General features: G+C 48.7%; 1 protein-coding gene across 1 annotated transcript; it reads right to left on the bottom strand.

The window, feature by feature from the left end:
* Nucleotides 1-1,615: 1,615 nt before the first annotated feature.
* Nucleotides 1,616-9,666, bottom strand: CENPM (centromere protein M). The gene is made up of 6 exons (XM_017827564.1): nucleotides 9,525-9,666; nucleotides 9,203-9,282; nucleotides 6,538-6,636; nucleotides 5,419-5,498; nucleotides 4,281-4,372; nucleotides 1,616-3,549 (listed from the first exon to the last, which is right to left on the bottom strand). The coding sequence occupies exons 1-6, from the start codon at nucleotides 9,579-9,581 to the stop codon at nucleotides 3,424-3,426; spliced, it is 534 nt and encodes a 177-aa protein (XP_017683053.1). The 5' UTR covers nucleotides 9,582-9,666; the 3' UTR covers nucleotides 1,616-3,423.
* Between the last annotated feature and the right edge of the window lie 14,497 nt (nucleotides 9,667-24,163).

Below are 24,163 nucleotides of genomic sequence, written 5' to 3'. Positions count from 1 at the left end.
AGCTGCTGAGCACCACTTCTGACCTAACCCAGCCACTCTCTTCAAACAAAGGTCTTGGCAAGCAAAGACATTCAGTTTTAAACAGACCCCAAAGCAAATATTAGAGGTGGCCTTGAATCTAAACCTCTACCACCAATTTCAAGGTTTGGAAGGGACAAATAAATCCCCAGGGCTGGATTTATCTCTGATCTTTGTTCCAGGACAGAGAGATCTATTACCACGGGTGCCGTATCAGTACACAGACTTTCTCTCCTGTTGGCATAGACTGAGCATATCATGTCTTATGCTTAAAAGTTGGTCTAATTTAACTGCTGGTGTGGCAAAGTGAGGGAAAAAAACCCCTTCCCTTGGAAAACCTGAAGTAGTCGAGAGCTATAATCCCAACAGACAATGCCAACCAAGCTGATTTGTGCTGAAATCTCTCACAGAGCACCTCCATGAGCCATTTGCCCAGCAGGCTGAGGATACAAAATCTTCTTCAAGTGACTGGACTGAAGGTAAAATCCTGTGGGTCAACCTATCATAGCAGAAGAGACTGTATGACAACCTCATTCAGTTCCATCCAAGAAAAATCAGTCATGACCAAAGTGCAACCGGTGTGAGGTTTTCTATACTAATTAAATCACTTTTACACTAATTTTGCTGACATAACTGACAAAGAGAAACACATCCACAAACTGAAACAGCCGAACCAGCAATGCTTATAGGTACTTTTGTCACAGAGGGGGATTTCTCTTTGAAAATCTCCAGAGGGATAGGGAACTGAGGCAACAGAGAAAAGAGAAAGCAAGTAGCTCCAAAATGTTTCTGTAAGTTTAGATCTCAGTCAGCTTGGCAAGCTCTTTCGTGATGTTTGAACACAACAGAACCTGAGTCATTAGCCTTAATTCAGCTTCAGGCCTTCCATGCCTCTGATCCCAATCCAAGTACTACTTTCACGAGACCTTTATCAAACATTAGCCCTGGCTACCCCATGAAGATGAAAGATATCCTCAGCTGCCTTGTCTTCTCTGGAAGTAAGGGCAGTGTTATGGCCTGTCTAAACTAATAGCTGACAGTTCCTAGAGGTATTTACATAGTGGAAGATGTAGCTTTAGATGTGTCCCAACTACTTTGGGTTGTAAAACATGATGGACCTGAGACAGAGTGTCATATTCTTAGACACGCTCCACTTCCCCTGCCAGTTCTAGTAAATACTTTCTCCTAAGAGTAAGAAAAATATTTGCCCCAAGGTGAAGCAAGATGCTGCTCTTAAGGAACTAGATTTTATTTTGTACCAGCTGAGATTCAGCCACCTGTAGGAAGTAAAAACAGCATCTTTCTTCTTTGAAAGTAGTAGAAGGAAAGAAATACCACATCTGAAACATAACAGTGGAAAAAAATCTGTTTGAAGGTGCAGGAATGGACAGTAGCACGTGTGGGTTGCTACAAAGCATTCTGGGTGGACCAAAAGTTTCATTTTCACAAGTTCAGAAAACACAGTAAAATTACTCGAGGCCAAAGGGATTTTACCGCAGTCCAATAGTTATTAGTCAACTGGAGAGTGACCTAGGAGATGGAAAAGTCTCCCTGTCTTACAGCAATTGTGGAGGACATGAAAGAGTGGCTCATTTCATGCCACATTCCTTCCTTCCCTCCCCCAGAGTGCACCTGCACATCAAGAGCAAATCGAAACCAGTCTATTATAAACCATGGTCTCCTTTATTTTGAGGGATCCAAATCAAGAGCAAGGCTGAGACAGCATAACCAACACAAAAACTTGTTTCTCAGCATGATTTCCCCTCTCTGGTGGCCAAGTCCTGGTTAGTACCTTCAGAATCACAAAGCTAGCTGAAAGTAGGGCATGCCCATTAAGCTTCCAATCTTCCTTACACAGCCACGACAGTTTGCACATGTCTTTCTCCTTTGGGTTTTAGCCAGAGTCCAGCCCCTTTGGGCATCATAACACAGCTGAATGGTTTAGCTTCTTTTGTTCCAGCTGAAAAACAACCTAGCCCTCCCCCGCCAGCAACAATACAACTGGAACTGGGATTTGTGTGTCCTCTGAGCAAGGATACAGGCTTTGTGCCTTGCTGAGCTGTCTTTGCAAAGACTGCCAACACTCACAGCTGATTAAGCCTGCAGTGCTGCTTTCTGCTTTTCCTGCTCACAGACAGATGTCAGAAACAAGCTAACTGAAATAGCGCACGCAGCTAGAGCTCTCCACCTAGGAACATTAAAGCAGACTATTAGGGATTAAATAAATTGAGCCAGAGCGGAGTTTAACACATTCTCTCTAGGCTTCATTTCTATCTGGCATGCAATTCTGGGTAAGAAAAACCCAGCATCTCAAGAAACACTGTATTCTGGCAGGTAGCTCAACTCGGTGTACCGGAAGAGCTGTATTTGGAAAGGTTTTGCCACCACCACGTGGCTGAAGCCACGAGTGCAGCACAACAACTAACTGGGAGTTTGAGCTGCCGGCAAGGTCCAGCCTTGCTGCCAGCGCAAACCAGAGCAAGTGTTCACAGCTTTTAGTGCCCATCCCACATACATAACAAAGAGCATGCAACTATTAAATATTACTCATTTTATTAAATTAGAACTCTCAAACACTAGTGACTTGCAGTAAGAATAAGGCATGACTTACTGCTGCTAAGAACCTGTTAGTAAAGAGATTATACACAGCATGTGCCAAACGTACAGACATGTGTTTTCTATGTGCTGCTGTGGTCCAGTCTGCTGCATCTGAACTCTGCTCAGCCCTGGGGGCTGGGTTGCTGGGGCTATCCTGGGCTTGACAGGTGGAGTCTTTTTCTTCAAAGATCTAAAAGAAAGCTAAAGTGCTAGATTATCTTCTTTAGTCCATTCCTCCTCAGTTAGTATCAGACATGGAAATACTGAGCCCTTTGATGCGCAGATGCTCACACAGCTGGATTATTAACTGCCAAGTGCGGTCTATCTAGAAGCTGCAGGCCAGCCTTCCTTCCTTATCCCTCTCTTGGTGGAGAGACAAAACCTGGCAGCAAGGTTTCACATTAGTCCAAGGTGCTTTATTTCAACTGGAAGGAAGCAGGAGTCTGCTGCCTCTTCCCTAGGACTTTGGAAATCGTAGCCTATTCTTCTGATATTCTCTCAGAAAAACATGTAGCTCCTGGCCACTGGCCAAGTGGATGAAACTCAAACTTGATCATGAAATGGCATTCAGATGTAACAAAGGACAAGAATCCCCAATTCAAACTGCCCTTCCCACAGCACCTATACGCTATCCACTGAATAGGAATCAAGCTTTTCTTGAGAGATAAGCAACTAGGAACAGTTCTGGATGAGTGGTTGTGACAAGTCAGGCAAAAAGGCTCCCCAATGTGATTCCAACTGCAGCAGCTTGAATGCCTGAAGTGAAAAAAAATCTGACAAATGTGGCTGAATTATCACAACGAGAAGCTAATCATCAGCAGAGTTCCTCATCAGTAAGCTAAAGGACAAGGCAGAAAATCCCGGTACGAGACCAGCACAGATCTGTAACATTCGGAGAAGTCGTTGAGCAGTGGCAACTCGTACGCCTTCCAGCTGGAAACAAAATGGAGAAATTATTTAATCAATAGAAAAGAAGAAAAGCAGTCATAAAAGAAAGGACCAGAGCAGGCAATAAGTGGCTAGCTACAGAAAACCCCAAACAGGCCTATTTACACCCCTAACATCAAGGAAGGTACGGCATTGCCAGCTGAAAGCCCTGAAGGGCTTGCCAAAGGCACAGGTACCACCTGCTGGTAGGGAAGCGGTCTCTGAGGATGGAACAATGAGTATACAAAAGTGAAGTGTGCCACCGTTGGATGCCAAACTCACCCTCCAGCTTTTCAGGCTGGAGTTACCAAGCAGGTAACTGGAAAGAGTGGCATATCAGACGGCAAAACAGTCAGTGAAGCCACAAAGTCTGGCTAACAGGAAGTATTACATGGGAAAGGAAGTCATTGGCAAATAACAGCTCAGGGGCTCCCAGGAAGAAAAAACGCGGCAAGGAACAAGCATACCAAGGGTTTGCATACCAGGGATGACTTTTTTAGTTTAGGCTTGGCTTCCTGAGTCCTTGAAGTAGCACAGTAAGGAGCAGGTTACTAGAAGGCTCATTTCAAGGACAGACTCCTGTACCTCTAGTGTTTTTGTAAAAACAGTCTGGTCTCTGACGCTTACGCAAGACAGCAGCGTATGTACCTGTATTTATTACTAATGTAATGATGTTCCTAAGGATCACAGAGCAGTGGAGTTCAGAAATCCCTCCAGACATCAAATAAGCACCTTACCTCCAGCTCACAGAATAGCACAGGACTGCAGTAGGCTTCTCCCAGTTTACAGACGGCATTCGTCTCAATGCTGCAACAATTCACCCTGCCAACTACAAAGAAGTTTTTCCACATTACAAGCCCCATAATCAGCAATCAGTGAAGAAAAGTACCAGGAAATTCCACAATTAAAAAATGATCCACAGCTAATTTTGAGAGCACCGTGGAAGGTAAGGCAACAGCGAGCAATACAAACAGAATGATAAATGACTTGAACTTGAATTAGCACGAAAGTATTTCATAATACTAACATCAGGAATAGTACTGCCACATTACTGTTAATGTAACATTAACAGTTGGAATAAGGGATCAGTGCACCATCAGCACGGGCAGAATCTTCCACTTACTTATCAGAAATCCTGCTGGCGCATGTAATATCACAGAGTGGTCTTGTCACCAAAGAAATTCACTTCATTAGGAGAGCCACAGGACAAGACAATGCTAAGACTCCTTTACTACCCCAGAACTAGGCCTCCTGATCCCCAAACTCCAGGGATACAGCACCTCTTTTTCAACACCAAGGAGTACAGTCTGGCCACTCCAGTTCCTCAGAGCTGAAGCAGGGAGGGTACACAGGAAAGCACCCTCTCTCCTTGAGGCAGGGAGATAGAAGGATTAGAGGCACAACAGGGCCAGACAGTACACAGCAGGAATACCAGTCTTGCATTAAAACTATACTTAATAGTTTTGTAGCTCATCCATTTAGATTCACTTTATTATCACAGTATCATATGCTCCTCACTGCTCATTAAGATTATCATTAAGGCAGATCTGCAAGAACAGATAAAACAGACTTCTGCAGGGCCACAGGAAAAAAAGAATCAATAACACAAATCATATTCAGGGATTAGGGACAGAGAAGAGAGGTCTGACTGGCAGAATCAAAAATGAGGGAGGGAGTGAGCAAGAGAGAAGAGAACAATGTTTTATCTAAGAAAACAATAAAAAAAGGCAGCTGAGTTCAGACATAATTTAAACAAAGTTATTTACAAAGCCATTGGTTTCCTTTGGTTTATTTCAAGTTAAGTCACTGCCCTGTTTTAAGAAGACTAATAGCACGTGGTGCTGCTTGGAGAGAAGGAAGAGGTGCCATACGTACCTCCAGTGACAAGAAAGCAGACTTTCCCCAGGAAGAAGGTGGCATCCACATGAGCTAGGGAAGCTTCGACATTCTTCAAGCTGTCAGAAAAGTACAGACAATCCAGTTGGACAGGGAGGTTAAACCAGTGCAGCATAAGGACAACAGGAATAACTTTCAGAAGCACAATTAGAAAACCAGTGATGTTAACATCTGCTGATCTGTGAGCTCGCAGAGTTCTGCTCTATGCTAAAAGCATGACATCAGAGACCTCTGTAATACCCACAGTTGTTGAATAATCCATAACATATCCTTTCTACTCAAGACTCAACAGTTAGTCTTTGTTTGAACAGTGTCCTCCATGACTTGCAGACACTAAGCGTCCGAATTCATTAACATCCAATGAGATTCAGCACCACTTTGGCTCTTTCAGGAAGAGCTTGCCCACACATTTCTGCAGCACCATCTGTGCTGTAAGTATGCAGCTGGGCCTGTCATTTTTGGTAAATGAGAGCCCAGGATCATCAGTCACAAGTTAAGTAAGTAATAAAATGCTGACTTCTGTGCCTTAGCAAGTCTTTACTTATGGCCTGGGGACACAAATATCATTTCTACAAAGATAAGTACAAGATGACAGAAAAGGGATCAATCCCTGAAGACTTTTCTTTTTTGCCTAGAGACATTAATAGTGCTGATCCCAGGGGACCAGGAGGGTCCCCCTGTGAAAAGGGGACACAGACGCAGCAACTGGCTGGTTACTAGGTAGCACTGCCCAGTGCATATCAGTCATCTGCATATTACAGAACTTCACAGCACCACCATCATTTCCATCTAATTTTACAGACAGCATCTTTCTAAGGCTCAGTTCATACCATCACATATCCAGATCCAGAAATAAATTCTGCATTCTCTGCTACGGCAACTTAGTGCACAACAGGCATGTTATTGCACAGAACAGTTCAGTCCTAAGCCACTGCTGGAGGCCAGAAAGCCACTGTATACATTACTGAGCTCTTCCACCACAGCAAGTCTTGGGTTTGAAATTCACTATTCAGCAATTCCAAAACAGTAATGTAGATTCAGCCATTAATCCAAGAAAGAATATCAGTTCCCCCTCTCATATTTTTGCCCTTCTTTTACCTGCATTTGCTCTTGATGTCAATCATAAACACAATCAGATCTATCCTGGGCCGAAGGTGATCCCTCTCTGAAGGTAAGGGGAGGGATGTAGCAATGTGACTGAAAGACAATAAATTTGCCAGTTTAACCAAATAGCTTGGCAAGACAGTATCCACTTATGCGTAACCACACAACATTGAAGTTCACCGTGTAGCAAGTTACCAGGTAGCCTGCTAATTACTAAATATGTGGTAATTGAAGAGACAGTGATTTTTAAGTGGTACTCTCATATCGTAGGCACACTCATAGTTGCTGACAGCCACAGTGGTAATCACTAGACAAGGCTCGTTATAATGGGAAGCTTATTAGAGCATAACAAGACTCACGGAAACATTTTTGCTGCACAGATCTGTATGGCAAGTCATTTTCTTTAATTGTCACGAAGAGTCCTTTCTAACAAAGTGGACCCCAATGCTTTACTGGTATATTTTGCTGCCAACTTTCATTTAAAATGCATCAGTGCTTTCCTGTCACATTCCAGAGATTCTGCTCATATACTCACATGGGAGAGGCTACCTTTCCAAGCACAGAAAAACCTTAAACCAGAAACTTATCACTACTACAGCTTTACAGATGAAGTTATAACTCAGAAAGAGTTGCTATTATACCATTACCCCCCTTTTTAACCCTTTTACTGTGCAGGTAACTAGGTTAGTTTATTGCTGATACAGCTGTTGAAAGAAATACAGGGTGGGGACTTTTTGTGTCTCTTCCCACTAAAAAACCAAACAACCACAACCAACTAACTAACAATAACAAAAAACAAACAAGCAAACCAACCAACCAAAAACCCAACAAAAAAGGTTTCAGCAGTGCATAACTGGACCTTCCACAGGGAAGAACATTATCAGCATCTCATTTTTGGAAGATCACCTTAAAGACAAATTGGACAAACAAAAATCCCAGAAGTTCAGTCACTCTCACAGTCCACTTCCTCTCTGGAAGCCAAGAGAGAAACACTGATTCTGATCTTCTTGGGGAATATTACTTCTAGCAATTCAATCTTCACAGTTTTTACCAGCAGCCACAAACCACAGTACACATTCCTTTCTGTTAATCTTATGTAGTTTGTAGTTTTGTCTGCCAGTCTCCAAATAAAGCTGTTTGGTTTCTTACACATAAGGAAGGTACGATTTAACAAAACCATTCTAAAACTGACAGAAGAGATGAGCAAAGTGAGCTTGAAAGACACACTGCAACACAAACAAGCGTATTAATTTAAGGTGAAATTTAGGGAGACACTGTGGTGAAAACATCAGATCTCATTCTCTGGAGGAAAAAAAAAAAGGGAACTTATAAAAAGCACTGCTTTTTTTTTTGGAATTCTGCTATATTTAAACCAAAATTACTAGATGATGTCAGCAGCCTCCAGATATGTGCTGCAGAAACCCTTTTTTTCCCCAGCAATAAGAGAAACAAAAAAAACCAGCCCTGCAATTCTTCTCCCAACAGCTGTACCTGGCAGACAAACTTGCCAGACAAGATACCATATTTCTTTGTAATGTGTATAATCCCAAAGTAATACAGTGGGGGGGGAAAACCCAAAGTAATATAGTGGGGGAAAAAACCCAATACCACTGTAACAGACTTCGCTTTCGTAGTGATATTAACACAGGGACTTATCTTGCTCTGCAGTACAAGCACACGATTCTGTGCCTTTGGGCAGTTACCCATCTGAGTACCAGCAGCCATCTAGTTATGGCATTCCACAGCTCAGCAGAGGCTGCAGGTTCAAAACAGAAAATGGGGTAATTCATTTGCTACTAGTTGGCACAAACATCCAAGATGCCATAATCAGAGCAGTACAGTCGCCCTAATTAGCCAGTGGTGCAACTCCACTCAGGTTGTTTTTACTGCATAGCCATGGATTACAGCAGCGACATAACACAAACACCTTCTGAAGAGCTGACTAAACTCATTTGGTCTTGGACTAAACTCATTTGGTCTTGGCAAGAGAGCTGTCAAGGACATTTCATCATAAAAAGTTAGTTAATCAAGCTTTTAAGACAGCACTTGTCACACAGCTAAAGCTAAAATTTCAAGTGCATCTTAACAGCTCGAGGAGGAAAAGCACGTGTGTGCACACAACTTAGAAAATGGCTACAATGAGCACCAAAAGCACTGGACATCTTGTTTGGTTTTAAGTACTTGCAAGCATTGTACTTGTCCCATTCTGTCACAGGATGTTCAATTTCTGTATATGCCTTTCTCTCAGGTGGGGAAAAAAAAATATCTGTGTTCCTCTCATACCCTTCCAATTTAGTAATCAAACATCTGTGCAACATCTGAAGGGCAACGGTATGCGCATGGTGAACATGAACGCGGGAAGTGCTTCCACCCCCGTTTCCAAGCATGCCCAAACTGCCTGCCCTGAGGGCAGAAGGGTTTGCCCGCTGCATATATGGCCACATCTGGGCAGCGGTGCTCTCTAGCGTTCGCAAGAGAGAAGTTGCTCTCCGAACCGAGCGCCTTGCAGTTCCGACTACCGCCACGGGGGTGGAACCTGCATTTTTAACCAATTTCTGTGCGTGCATTCCTGAAGCAGAAGCCTTCCGTGAATTCGGGTGATCTGGGCCCCGAATGAGCCCGGGGCTGCAGGCGGCGAGTCCCTCTCCCCACCACTCACATGCTGATTTTGAAGTCCCTCTTCTCCTGGAGGATCGCCTCCGCCAGCTTCTGCTGGAGCTCCTCGTCCGAGCCCACCAGCTGCGGGCACAGATGGAGAGCGCGGTCAGGGACAGACCCCCGGCCCGGCGCCGCGGGGCGGGGCCACACCGGGGGACATTTGCATATCGCAGCGGGGCAGCCAATCCCCGCGGAGGGGCGAGCCCGGCGCGCTGAGGCGCGGCCCGAGCCAGCGGAGCGCACGGAACGGGCGGGCTCGGACCGCAGGGCCTGGCCCGGGGAAGGGGGGGCGGGCTGCGGCGCGGCGCCGCCGCGGGACCTACCAGGAGGGCGGCGGAGTTGAGCCCCGGGAGCTTGTCGAACGGCCGCAGCACCGCCATCCCCGCCACAGACGGCACTGCCCGCCCGCCAGAATTCAAACGGCGGCCGCGCGCCGCGTCGCCTTGACGTAGGGCGGGGGCGGGAGGGGCGGGGCTAACGGCGCGCGTGCGCGCTGTTGCCGGCGGGCAGGGGGCGGTGGCAGGGGGCGCTGCGGGGCTGGCCGGGAACCCACCCAGGGAATATCCTGCTGGATAGGACTCAGAGGGATCGGCTAGTCCAGCTCATGGCACTGCGCAGGACGGCCCGCAGAGTCACACCATGTACCCAACAGCATTCTCCAAACGCTTCTTGAACTCTGCCAGGCTTGGTGCTGTGACCGCCTCCCTGCAGAGTCTGTTCCTGAGGAACCTTTTTCTAATAGCCGACCTAAACGTCTGCCAGCACACCTTCAGGCCATTCCCGCGGGTCCTATCGCTGATCGTCAGAGAGAAGAGATTAGTGCCTGCTGCTCCACTTCTCCTCATGGGGAAGTCGTAGACTGCAGGCGCAGCGCAGGCCCCGTCGAGCACTCGGATACCACATGCTGGGACTGACCACCAGAGATGGCTAATCACGGTAAAACTCTGCAAAGCAGCGGTATTTCTGTGGCATCCAGGTGTCCAAAGGGTCAGTCATGCCTGAGGCACCCATGAGTGGTGCCAGGCAATGCTGGAGAGATGCTGAGGATTAGGATGGTGGCCTCACCTCGGCTGTCCAGGGGCATCATGGACAGCCTAAGCTTCTGAGGAGCAAAGCCCTTATTTCCAGGGCTGGGCTGTCCCCTGGTCCTTGCCATGAGCAGATGCCCATTTGTTTGGTCAAGGCTGAACAATATCAAAGGCTTCAGTAAGATTCAACTGCCTCCTTACATTAGAGTTTATAATGTGAACTAATACATAGAATCATAGAACTGTTAAATCAAAAGGACCTCTAAGATCATCGAGTCCAAACAATGAACCAGCACTGCCACGTTCAAAACTAAACCGTGTCCCCAAGTGCCACATCTACACCTTTTCAAACACTTTTGGGATGATGACTCCACCAGTTCCTTGGGCAGCCTGTTCCAATCCCAGACCACCCTTTTTAGTGAAGAACTGCTTCCTGATGTCCATTGTAAACCTCTACTGCTGCAACTTGAGGCTATTTCCTTTCATCCTGCTGCTTGTTATTTGGGAGACCAACCCTCACCTCACTACAACCTTCTTTCGGGTAGTTGTAGAGAGCAATAAGGTCTCCCCTGAGCCTCCTTTTCTCCAGGCTAAACAGCCCCAGTTCTCTCAGCCTCTCCTCATAGGACTTGTACTCCAGACCCTTCATCAGGTTCGTTTCCCTTCTCTGGACATGCTCCAGCACCTCAACATCCTTGTAGTGAGGGGCCTAGAACTGAACACAGGATTTGAGGTATGGCCTCACCAGTGCCAAGTATGAGGGAAGAACGTTAACAAAGTTAATACACTCATCCTATAAAGAGTGCTTGAAGGAAGGGAATTTCCCTAACACTGTATGGCAGCAGCACCTGGATTTGCTCACTGAATTGTTCTGTGCAAGGTTTTCTGGCAGCTCCAGCAGCGTCAGCCTCCATCCTGCCCCTTCCTGGGCACCTTCTCATCTCCTCCCTGGCTGGTTGGCCTCTGCCCAGCCCCATGCTCCCCTGCCAGTGATACAGGCGAAGGAGGCTATGCAGAAGCACTGCAGTTATAGAGGCTGAGCTTTTCTCACTCCAAGGTCAGAGCAGGAGGATGATATGCACTGATGTAAAGCCCTCAGAGGTCCAGTGTACCTCGATGGCCTGTGGTCCACCTTGCTGCATCTCCTATTCTTTGCCTCATCCCTGTGTTTGGCTACAAATTCTCAATGTGAGAAAGGGGGTCCAGGACCCCTTCAGCTGCCTGCTGGTGCTGGCTCTCCCTGCCCCTTACACCAGGACACCTCCAAATGGCAGGAGACATGCTGGAGAGGGAAGAAGGCTGCAGGAGAACGAAGACATATCTCCCCTTCTGCAGCAAGCTGGAGAAGGGAGATGAAGGGGAGGGGGTGGGTTAATGTAAGCTGACATCACATGACTGCCGTGGCTTTTTTGATCTTGACAAAGGCAGACGGTTTCATTCGTTGCCAGCATGAGACAAATTACAGGTGAAGCAGAAGAGATTATAGGATATTTCTGGCTGGTTTTGAGTTTGGTAGGGGGAAGGGAGGATAAATCCAGGGTAGATGTGTCCTAAAGATGGGAGGCAAGCAGATGCGATAAATAACAAGAGCCAGTTCCCAGGCTGGGGGGATGTAGAGCACAAAGGGGACAATGTTCCTTTCCGGCTGCTGAGAATGTGGAAGGATCTGGCACCCACCTAAAACATGTTTGTCCTCTTTCTGCCTCCTGCTACTCCCTGTTGCCTGCTCTCTGGCCACACAGAAGGACCTGGGTGGCTTCAGTGTCTGGCTGGGGATGTGCTCACTGTCCGCTGTCACTGCAGGCTTCCTTCTTCTCACAACACCCGTATCTGTGGAGATTTATTGGGTCCAGATGAGCTACCACTGATCCCACAATTATTCCTTGTCCCCAGCAGGTTTCTTGGCTGCTCCTTGGCAGACTTACCTCTGCAGAGATGACATCCACTTTCCCATGGAAACACAGAGATTCATCCTGCTCACTCCTCTGTGTGCATCTTCACTGTGCCCATTTGCCAGGGGGATGCCTTCCCCCCAGCCCCTTACCAACAAAAGATCCTTGAGTACACAGACCACCTCAGAGTGACTTGGAGCAGGGCAGTGGAAATGCTGATGGTCCCTGCCTCAAAGTCTAGGCTTGGCAGAGCCAGTTTCCTCCTGGGATGCAAAGCCATTGCCTAACAGCTGGCACAGTGAGCTAAGCCAGGCAGATTCGCTTTGCTTTCCTCTCTCTTTGAAATGCTGCCAGGGATGCTCCACAGCAAAGCCTGCAGTGCAAGCTCAGCTCAGTGGGGAACTAGAGAGGAGAACAGGAGTCATCATCCTGCACCTTTGTTGGCTATTTACACATGGGCCGAGAGGTGTAAAACACATCTAATGTCAAAGAGTAGCATTTAAAAACTGTTTTCATGGTAGAGGATGGTGTAAGGAGGTGGAGACTCAGGGTGGCAATGTGCCTGGATGAGACACAGTTGGTGTTGGAGGCTGGAGTGTGTTTACATATTACTGTGTGACTGTGTCAGGCTGTTTCACTTCTCACCACCCCATTTCCAGTTTGCAAAGTGGGACTAATGAGTCTATCTCTGCTTCTGAGTGGTGCAGGAGAGATAAGACAGAGGTGTCTGTGCACTGGCCGCCAGTGAAAGCAGAAGGACAAGACCAAGGCAGGACATGGAAATGGAGAGCTCCTGATTTTACTTTGCGGGCTGATTTTGCTTTGGTAGCACAAAACCATTCCAAAAATAGGTAGAAGTGTATTGTACATGAAGATGCTCTCTTGCTGCCAACAAAGGCAATTAACGTCAGTGAGACTTGACCTGGCCATCACCAGTGCTCCCTGGGAGCAGGTTGCTCCTGGGGCAGTTGCTCCTGCAGCAGGACAGCACCAGCCACTACAAAAAATACTATACAGCACACCTTGACCTTGTATATCCGTGACCAGTTTGCTGTATGCCTCATCCAGTGGCTGCATCTCAGGATATCTCTCTTGGTTCTCCCTGAGCAGCCAGAGGAATGAAGGAGACAGGCTTTGGAGATGGTCTAGAGAAGAGCACTGCCCCAGCATGGTCCCAGTTATCTCAGCACCTGCTCCCAGACCTCCCGACAGTGGTGGCTTCATTCCAACCCCATTCAGCACAAGTTCTTGAGAGGTAGCCTGGCCATACATCACTGGCTCCAGGCTGACCTCTCTCAGTCCTTTTTGGGAAGCCTACAGGATACGAACTCATGTGTATTTGATTGGATTTGTTCTCTCACTAATAGACAAAAAATTATATCATTTGCAGCAAGTGCAAATTATTAGAGAAACTAATGGCATTTCCACATATGTTGCTGGCAACTTCAGCTTCCTTTGGCAAAGACTTTTCCCAGGTATTGTTAGACCCAAAGCAAGTAATCTTTTTCCATTCTGCTCTTTAACTTAACTTGCCATACACATTTCTTTAGCTTTTTGATCAACTCAGTTAAACTTCTCTTGTGGGTTTCCTTTTTTGAAGCTGCAGTAGCACCCAGAAGGGGGGTTACTCTGCTTTCCCACCAGAGTATCCTTGTCTGATGCTCTGCCATGCATCCACTGTGCCTTCTGCATCCTGCAGCAGCTCCCTCACCTCCAGCTGCTGAGCAAGGAAGCATTTCTGTGAGTCTTGCTGGAGTTTTGTCTTTTACTGTGGACCTTGGGAGAGGCAAGTTTAATAAACTCAGTCTTCTCCCATGCCTCTACCTACCTTGGGAAAGTAATATTTGGGAAATTGGTGTTACCTTAGGCAGGCATCAACTTGTGTTTGATCATCTCAGAAAATGCTGATAAAAGCATAAAGGACACTAAAGAACAGTGAAGAAACTTGTTAGGAAAGACTAGAATAACACTTAACCACACTTAACACTTAAATGTGTGCCTGGAGTTGCCCAACAGTCTCCTCTTTCTCCAGGCAGGGCTTTTGTCTGAGAAGGGTTTCATGATTTCTACTCTGGCTGCGTGGCCCTCTCACATCAAACCCAACCCCATGCAGGTGAATTTGTAGCTGCCCAGAGATATGGAGGGTAGTCATAAGTTCAGTGGCAAGCAAATGTTCTGGGGTAAATGGCTTTGAGGGGCTCATGTGTCCAAAGCCACTCAGGGGCCTCCTCCAAGGCAGGCAGAGGGGACTGAAAGCTTCCCAGGCACTGGGCAGAATGATACACACATGCTTATGCCTGGAAGATCTGAGTGGCACACAGCAGCGTTATCCGAGGTGAAAGCTGAAGTGCAGCTGAAGCGTTTCCATGCAGTTTGAGCTGTACTGGCACGTCGATGACTGGAGCTGTCTCGCCACTACAGCTCCTGTTGGAAACCAAGGGATGTGACAGCACCTGAGAGCCCTGTCACAGGCAGCAAGCAGCTGTGGTGGAGACACGGGGTCTGCAAGTGTGTCCCAGCTCTGGCAGCACAAAGCCCAGTGCTTATTTATTCCTGCCTCCAAAGGTTTTTCAGACTCATCTGGGGGGGTTTCTGCTTGAAGCAAGAGAGGCTGCCATGTCATGACTTGTGCAAGCCCACCGCTGTGGTGGTGATTGCAGAAAGAGGTGATCCCCCCTCCTTGTTGTGCTCTCTGAGTGCATGTGTGGCAGGGAAGTGAGCTAGGGGAATAAATGACCCTGTGAGTCAGAACTCTTGCTGTTCTGGGGCTTTGGCTGCATGACCAGCATGCTAGTATTAAGCCTGAGCTTAAACCCAGGGAGAAGTTGCAAACCAATGGACACACTGGCTCTGGTGTCCCCCTGGGGTGACCTAGGATAGGGAGCTGGGACAGTTGGCTGGGGATGTTGCGGGGATCTTACACATTTTGGCTCAGTGTCCATGAGGATGCCTGGCCCAGCAGGCTCTACTGGTGGCCTGTGTCTTTGGCCACTGACTGGTTACCTGGAAAAATGAATAATCTACCTTGTGCCAGCCACCTCTGATGTCCCTCTATTTCCTTTGCATATGTGGAAAAGGGTTTTCTTTCTGACCTCTCAAGTGGACTGCGTGTTTGCCTACCCTTAGCATTTGCTCTGGGGGCAAAATAAACAATATCCTTTCAATGTTATTTTTTAAAAATCTATTTCTCTAAACCACATGTTTCTCTCCCAGTACAGTCAAAACTGTGAGGCTTATGTTTTCCTCCCCCTGCAGTGGGATTAGTGAAGCAATTACTGTGCTGATGGTGAAGGTGGGTATCATGACTGAGTGTCAATGAGGTTAAAATTAAGGCACAATTGCAGGCTCCACTTTGGAAGTACATGGCAATCATCTGGAGTGCCCACCTTGCTGGAGTGAATGAGGAAGCAGCTAGCTAAACCTAATGGATCTGATCCTCTATGCAGATATTCTGCTAGGTACGGAGGGATTGCAGACCTATACTCAATGCTTCTAACTATTATGAAGTTACGTCAGGAAGATGTGGGGCTCAGGAGGAAAAAAGGAGGATGAAGAGGAAATCATGGAGCATGCCAGCCAGCTCCCACAGCTCTCAGCACAGCCCTGTCTCTGCACTGATGGATGACCAGGTGACAGACCCTTTGGGTGCATTACTCTTGGAGCCAGCAAGTGCACATGGGCTCTGTCACCATCCATAGGTTTGCCCGGGGAGGGGACGAAGCCATTTGTGCCTGAAATACAACCTAGTGGGAAGCCAAACCTCCTGTCTCACAGCTCCTGGGGCATAGCAGTGTAGTTGCCACAAACCTGGGGCTCAGTTTGGTGGATACTATTAACCCTTCAAGCCTTTACAACCACTCCCTGTGGCACATCTGCAGGGCTTTAGTTGTCAGAGACTAAGTGGGCAAGGCTGGAGAGCACAGACAGGACAGCAGGTAACTCTCAGGGCTTGAGACAGTTAGTTTTGATTTTGTTAAGACAAATTCATTAAACAGTTTATGGGTCATGGTGAAAATTTCCATGTGTACACAAAAAATCCCCCACAACCTACCCAACCCACAAACAATATCAAAAAACCAAAGTAGTTTCCTTATTCCTATTTCTGGGCTGCTGAAAAGCTGAAAATGTTTTAACAAAACCTTTCCTGTCAGCAGCAGCAATGACAGAATGAGGTGTGGATTCAGGAAACAAGGTATTTCACTGAAAGCAAAAATAATGGTTCAGATAGCAATGTTCTTCTGGGTTTTGATGTAGGATACTTTTGGTCAAAGTGTTGATTATTTTATTTTTACATGAAACCCCTAACAGGAGTACTAACCTCTCTGCCCCTTCTACCCTCTCTCTCTGCTTTCATCCTGCTGCTGACAAACCATCAGCCCCCAGACCCTGGGCTGGACACACTGGTAAATCCGTGGAGCCCTAACATCCCATCCATCTAAATCAGCCCAAGATCACGCACGTCTGCCCAGGCATTTCTCCTCCTCCAGGGCTGCAGCCCGGGCTGCGGATGATGCGGGAGGAGGGAGAGCATCCCGCGGTCACCTCCCCCGTGGCTCTGGCCCGGGTACCATGTGCGGGTGAGCTGGGGAGGCTGGTTGCCATAGCGACCGCTGCTAAAATGCTCCCCCTCCTCGCGCCGAGATGCAGTTGGTTGCAGACGGTCCCTCCTTGTGTGTAAGGGGGAGGCCGGCGATGGGGTGCCCTGGGGAGGCTGGAGCGGGGCTGCCGCTGCCGGGGAGGCGGTGGGGGAAGCCCCTGGGAGCCCCAGTGGGCAATGAGGCCGCAGTGTTGGCTCCGTGTCCTCCCCACCGCCCGCCACGGCTGCTCCCGCTATCCCTCCCTCCCTGCCTGCCTCCCGCCCATCCGCGCCTGTCGCCTCCCGCTGTCGCCCAGCTCTCCCGGAGCCGGGTCCCTTCTCCCTGGCATTGCCTGGCCGGGAAAGGAGCCTGACTCATCCCGGCCGGGCCCCTGCAGATGCCAGAGGGAGCAGCCCCATCCTATTGCCCTACGCCCGTGGAAGGAGGTAGGTGGCAGGTGTCAGGAAGCAGGTGGCAGGTAGCAGGGCAGGTAGCGGGTGGTTGTCGGGAATGTGGTGCACGGGAGCAATGTCATCTCTGGGTCCCCAGTCATCAGCAGCTCCTTGCTTCAAGCTGCAACCTGCCCAGTCCTGAGGTCAGGGTGAGCACACGGCTAGTAACACTGCAGCCTGGGTTGTGCTCCAACCGTGCAGACGGGAGGGTTTTGTACCCAAAGTCACCTGTGTCTTGGCACCCTGCTCCCAGCCTCTCCCAAGAAGTTTCTGCCCTGCCATTTGCAGTGTGCCCCCCGGGGCTCCCATCACAAGTGTACCCATGGCACCTTGGGGGTAGCGGAGGCGGCATGGGGGATCCAGGGGTGACATTGAAGGCAAGCAGCTGGAGTGTAACATGGATTTATAAAGGGTCAGTCAGCTTACCTACATGAGACACTCTTTCAGATGAAAGACCAAAGACTCTTTTGTGACTTTCAGGGGATGTGGATGCCCTACTGCAAAATGGGATGGTGAGATCAGCATCAGGATGCTGAGGTCCAGCAAGGGTTAAGGCACATTTAGTATCTGCAGAACTGCTCCAAAAAGCTGATGTCTTTGAATGGAACTCCCTCTTTTTAGCATTTGCTGGCAAAATCTGCTCACCTACCTGACAAAAGCAAGTTGCTTCACCAGGCCAGCCCCGCAGAGGCTGGGGGGATGCTCTGACACCTTGTCCAGCACTCAGCTTGGCCATGGCGAGGACCCTTTTTTGCGGGAGCAGGGATGGGTGAGCAGTGTGGGGCTGCAGCACAAGGTGAGGGCTGCATAGCAAGTAGACTGAAGAATAGGTTGCTGGCGAGGAGCTGGAAAATGCTGGCTCTGCTAGTAATGGAGGGAGGATGAATTGGGAAGTCTGTAGGGCTGCTTTTTATTCTGGTGCTTTTTTGGATGGCAGCTTCGCTCCCATGTTTTGAAAGCAGACGATCAGGGAAGGAAATGAGGCTATTGGCTTTCCAACCGACACCCCAGGGGTTCCAGCTGGAGATGGGTATCAACAGCTGAGGCACCTCTGGAGAAGGGGTTTGCAGCAGCCTTGGCCCCCTGGGCTGTTTGCAGCAGCAGCTGGGGATGCAGAGGGTTTGAGGGAGCTACTTCTGCAGAGCACTTAGGAAAGCCATGCTGAGGGGCTTCTGGCCAAACACGGAGCTCAGACCTGGCTCCTTTTGAGGAATTCCCTCCCTCATCCCTTAGGATGAGTTGAGTGAGGGAAGTCCCACAGCTCCCCACAACATGTCTGTGCAGTTATTGCAAGCTGTGGTGGGAGCTTTCCTCACTGGTTACTTACCTGAGGAAGGCAGAGGCAGCCATGAAGAAGCAGGAGCAGCACTCACACTGCCTCTTTGCTCTGGTCAAATGGTGGCCAGTGCTGAGCCTTCTACTCCTGTTGCACTTGATCAGGTGGAGCAAGGGCCTGTAAAAAGGGAGATGTGAATCACTGAGAGGGAGACAGAAGAACTCTTCCAGAACTTTAGTTCTGGATAGTTCTGTTAATGGCAGCACCACGTGTAGCAAAACTGAGGACTGCTGAAAATCAAAGAACATGGTAGGAGGAGGCAAAATCCGTTGAGGTCCTCCCTGTTGTGCAAGGAGAACAGATAAATATCAACATCCATGCCAATCAGTGGGAGTAAATCAGGCATTTTCTTCAGTGTTGGTAGTTTCTTGCTTATGGTAATAAGAATTGCAGTTTGTTTCAGATCTAATCCTGTGACAAAAAAGGTGTCACTCAGAGGGTAGAGATGAACCTCATGTTTCCTGTTACAGGCCTTCCTGTTGCAAGAGATGTCCAGCAAATAAATGCTGCTGGGCATATTGGAAACAACTGATGGCTGTGGCATTAAAAAGGAAAAAAAAGAAAAAAGCCCAGCCCTCATTGTGGGAGAAGGCAGCAGCGTTACAGGGCAGGAGCAGAGAAGAGTATGAATATACTCAGGGCTCTCCCCAGCCTCCACTTAACTGCCCCCATGCTAGGGAGGTGGGGACACATGGTTATTGACAGAGGGGTGACTTGGGAGACAGTTGCAGGTGACAGCTTTCAGCTGTCTGGAAAAGCAAGAGTTTGACATGGGTGCAGCTCTGCCCTTACTCTGTCCCAGCTGAATTCAAGGGGCACTCCATCACCCCCACTGAGGGGGGTGATGAGAAAGCCTCCCTTCAGGACAGCATTTTTATGCCTGAGTCCACTGTTATGATTTCCAGAGCCCGAGGGTCCCTGGTTTAATCCACCAAAGCCTGGGACAGGCAGCACATTCACAGTACAAAACCCAGCAGCCCTGGTACCCAGGGAGGCCGTAGCTGTGCTTTTAGGGGGGTAAGCTTCTCAATCCCCCTTTCTGTCCCTGCACAAGCCACAGCTTGGCAGGTGTTTTGGTAGGGGCAAGCAGCGGAGAGTTGGAGAAACTGGGCGCCTCTAGGGTTGCAATGTGGGTTGCTCCCTCCCTCCCAAAGGACAGGAATAAAGGATGGGCACAAACGTGATGTCATTTTAAATGGCCTCAAGTCAGGGTGTATGCCCTGAGCACAGCAGCAGCAGGGCCATAATGGTGGGGAGAGTGTACCAGAGCACCAGCAGGGTGTGGGGCTGGGACCCCATCTGTCCATCCCTCCAGAAATCTTCAGCCGTGACAGCTGGACAAGGAAATGTTTTGCTCCTTCCTGCTTGCTCATTTTTTGCACTGGGTCAACAGTAATCATGCAGTGTGTTGTTTTGTGTTCCCCAGGGCAACGCTGCTCCAGACTCACCTCGCTCCTGGGTGGTGAGGACCTCTTGGCAAGGCAGATCGGCCGCTCTCGGTAAGTGTCTCCCACTGCCCCGTGGCTGATGTGGTGGAGGGATCTGAGCTCTGCTCACGGACTGGTGCTGAACCAAGCACTGCAAGGTCCCTGAGCCCTCACAAAGCAGGACACTAAATAGGGGTGCAGCAAGGGAGGGCTCAGTCCCAAGCCAGACCAGCTCAAACTGGGAATTTAAAGGGGTCATGGAGAGTCAGGAGAAGCAGATTTTCCCTCAAGCAGGAGATGAGAAGCAGCTGCCCACTTTTAATCACTGGCCGCAGGGCTGAAGGCATGCAGGCTCAACCACCTCTATGGGCAGAAGCAGGACTCCTGCTCTATGAGGTGCTCCCAGCAATGACCTCAAAAGCATTGACCTCTCCCAATGGATGAGGTGCCTTGGTGTGCAACTGAGCATGAACTGGGTGCAGCAGGGCTGCAAGGAGGGGTGCAGAGAGGCTGTGCACTCCTGATGAGGCAGATGTCTTGTGAGGAATCTTTGTGGAGGTGTTTTTTGGGTGCTCTCACTGTATGAGCTTTCTCTCCTTTTCTCTGGCAGCCATGCCCCACTTCTTGGATTGGTTTGTGCCCGTGTATCTGATGATCTCCATTCTCATCCTGGTGGGCTTTGGAGCTTGCATCTACTACTTTGAGCCAGGACTCCAGGAAGCCCATAAGTGGCGAACACAGAGGCCAATCATGGAACGAGACCTTCGGAAGACACTGATGATTCGGGACAACCTGGCCTTTGGGGTGCCTGAGGTCTGACAAGCTGCCCATCGCATCCAGAAGAGTCTCTACGGGGTGGGAAGCAGATCACAAGCCTCAGTAGGGATGACAGTCTTGCCCTGGTGTAAGCGAGGCTGGTCATCACTTTGCACTTTGCTGATCTGGGTTGTGTACTCACCACTCACCATTCTGCCCCTTTGCTTCTTAGTCAAGGTTTGTGTGACACTGTAGACTTGGGCTTCCCATGTGCTCACAGCTCTTCACCCAGCCAAAGACAAAGACTTCTGCTCCTCCCCATGGCCAAGACTGATGAACCACTCAAATGAAACATCTCTTGTTAATCACTTGAGTTTGAGCTGTCTGGCATCTCAACACAACCTTCAGTAGGAAAGTTCTCAACAGGGTAGCAGTCTTGCAAAGGGATAAAGAACCTTTTACTCCTATTCACGAAGTTACATCTAACCCATTTTGTTTAAGTCCAGGGGGTCTTTTGGGGGAAGTAAATGGGATTTCAACACATCATTGCTTCAGCTGAGCTCTTCACAGCATCCATCCTTGGTGCTGGGATGGTAAGCTTGCTGAAGCTTTGTACAGAGAGGCCAAGGGCTCAGCGAGCCCCAGAGACTGACTGCCTTTATCCCTGCTAAAGGCACACCACTTCTGTTTCTGTTTAGGAGGTGGAGAACATTCATCCATCCATCCATTCCAGATGCACCATATTCAAATTAAAGGTCTTTACTAAAGAGGTTTATCCAAGTCCTGTGTCAAGCTGAGAATATTCTGCATCTCTCCATGAAGGGGTGTTGCCAGATTTATCACGTAAGCTTCTCCTGATCTGCCTGACCTTCTGTTCCTCTGTCGTGGAGTGAGATGGGATAGTCTGGGAGTCATCTCACACTTGTTCAGTACCCTGTGCTCCAGAGCCCTATGGCATAGATAGGCTCTCCTTTAACTGTCACCCCAACAAAGCTGTGAAGCATCCCTGTATTTCTCTGCATGTCTCTGAGAAGGGACACTGAGCCTGCCATCTACATGGGCCCATTATACCACCTCTGCTTTCTGGATCCAAGCTCTATAATGTAGGTCGGGCACAGAATCCCATGTTTATAGACTTCCTACACTGTCCTGGGCCTGATTGGCCACCAAAGTGCTGGATGAAGTTGTGACACTAGGGCTAAGAGGGACATGCACACCTTCTCCCTCCCTGCCTGCCCAGTGCATTGCTCAGTGTGCACAGGGAGGTTTGGGAGAGCTCTGAGCCTGTGGCAGGAGGTTGTGTTACCTCTCTTTCCACCCCAACACCCACCCTTTGGATGCAGTAGGTGCAGCAGTGCTACCTGTGAACACTCTGGCAACAGAGGGGTCCTGTGTGTCCCACTCCTGTATATCCCAGGTATGTTAGCCAGTGCCACCACCCCATGTGCATGTCTGTGCATCCTGTGCCATCCCCTGGGCCAACCAGTATCTTGATGACGCACATGTCCACTGTCCTTCCATTCTGCTGGCTCTATTCTCCTTTTGGCAGTAGAAATTCCTCAGGCCAGCTGCCCAAATCTTCTACAGCTCCTGGATGGGCTCGTGTCACTCAGCCTCACTTGTAAACCCAACAATGGAAGTTTTGTCCTCCATTCCCAAAGAAAGGAGCAGAGTTCATTGGCTGGTTAGAGTGAGTGATGTGGGGAAATGCACTGAGCGGGATTACTCCTGTGCCCAAAGTTTCACTTGCCCTGTCAAGCAAAGGCTCAAAGCACAGGTGTGTTCTGAAACTTGGTCATTCTCTAGGGACGAAAGCTAATTTTTAGCTCTAAGGAATAGGTCAGGACATTCTACAGATATCCTGGGTTTTCCTGGAATATTTCATACACCAGATTGGAAATGCATTACCATTCTCCTCCACACCAAAACCAGGCACACTGGCAGGAGTTTCTGGTTCTGTTTCAGACAGAGGACAAATCAAGAGTCCTTTCATTCAGCCAAATAACAGTGACTATGATGCAAGTAGCCTAACTGGGGAGTCTCACTCATCAGGGAAATGCAGTGAGTGGGATTACTCCTGTGCCTGAAATTACACTCACTCTGGCAAGCAAAGACTCAAAGAGCAGGTGCAGCTTGAAACAGGTAAATTTTTGTGCCTTGTTGACTTGGGGCTGTGAAAGAGAAATGCCATGGAGCTGGGCTGCATGGTCTGACATGCCACTCATGGCTGCATGGCCCCCTTCCCCTGCCCACTGGCACATCACAGCCATATTTCTAAGCACCAGCTTGGAAAACTGTTTCCTCACCTTGACTCCGTCATAGGTAGGACTGTCCTGCAAACAGACACAGCTGAGCTGTGGGGCAGCAATTAAAACCTCTATGCTGGAACTGAGGGGCTTGGAGCAGTCAGGGACAGGGTAAACCTCCCCTGTTGGAAGGGGAGCCTGCACCCACAGGGGTCCCCTCTCCCCTCCTCCGTGTCTTCCTCTGCATGCTGTCCTGCCTGTTTTTGTTTACACTCTGCCCACAACTCAGTATAGAAACTGAGCAAAAGAAGACAACAAACAGGCAGGGGATGGACTAGAGAGAAACTAATTATTCATCTCCTCTGGCTTGTGTTTTGCATTGTTTACTGATGCATTCGGCATTAGGCCAGGTGTTTTCCATGGCTATAAAAGACTTTATGGCCAACAGTATCAAGCCTTCCCCAGCGGAATAAAAGCGTGTGACAAACTGTGTGGCTGACGCTTTATTTTCCTGTTGTTCCCCCCTGGAGCTGCCTCCTTCCAGCTCTGGACAGGCAGCAAGGACCAGTCCACAGTGAGGTTTCCTTTACAGCAGAGTAGGTCTTCATCTGCCTGGTTCCTGTGCCAGCTACAGCAGAGCTGTCTGGGAACAATTAAGCCAAAGGCAAATGCTGCCTGAAAACTGAGACTGTTTCTCCTCTCTGGGATCTGTATAGGCAGAGAGACCTCAGGGGAGAGGGAAATAGTCACAGATACTAAATTAAAATGCATAAAGCATCAGAGAAGATACTTAGTGCTGGAAATACTACACAATATCAGGTTGGTCTTTTCTAACTTTTCTGTCTCTTTGCCCTTAAAGAAGCAGAGAACTCAAACTGCCCTGAGCACTGCTTTCCACCAGCATTCCCCACGGCTTGCTGTGGGTCACTGGACAGTAATTCCCCTTTCACTTCCCTCAGTCCTGGCCACCTGAAGGCAGGCAAGCATCTCCCCTGACATGCTGTGGGTGCTGTGGGTGCTATGGGTGCCCATCTCTCCTTTTCTTTGCTCCCACTTGCCCACCAAACCATGTTAGTTCTCATTCTATCCCACCAAAACACCTTTCTCCTTTTCTCCTTGTGTTGCCCTTCAATGTCTTTTATAGTAAGGAAAGTGTAGAGTAGCAAGCTGATCCCTGCAATAGGTGTTCTCTTGACCATGAAAATGCCCCAAAACTGACAAAATTAAGAAACAATCAGAATAATGAAG

This window comes from Lepidothrix coronata, unplaced genomic scaffold (assembly GCF_001604755.1).
Source record: "Lepidothrix coronata isolate B3197 unplaced genomic scaffold, Lepidothrix_coronata-1.0 Scaffold141, whole genome shotgun sequence".
Taxonomy (NCBI): Eukaryota; Metazoa; Chordata; class Aves; order Passeriformes; family Pipridae; genus Lepidothrix; species Lepidothrix coronata.
Note: the sequence above shows the minus strand (reverse complement) of the source record. Positions and strands in the feature narration are given on the sequence as shown.

Excerpts from the sequence above, each read along its gene's own strand:
- CENPM (XM_017827564.1), bottom strand. The coding sequence starts at position 9,581 with ATGGCGGTGCTGCGGCCGTTCGACAAGCTCCCGGGGCTCAACTCCGCC. Across the intron at positions 4,373-5,418 it reads CTGCTTTCTTGTCACTGGAG|TTGGCAGGGTGAATTGTTGC; the intron begins GTACGTATGGCA and ends ACTTCTTTGTAG. Across the intron at positions 3,550-4,280 it reads TGCTATTCTGTGAGCTGGAG|CTGGAAGGCGTACGAGTTGC; the intron begins GTAAGGTGCTTA and ends TTTTGTTTCCAG.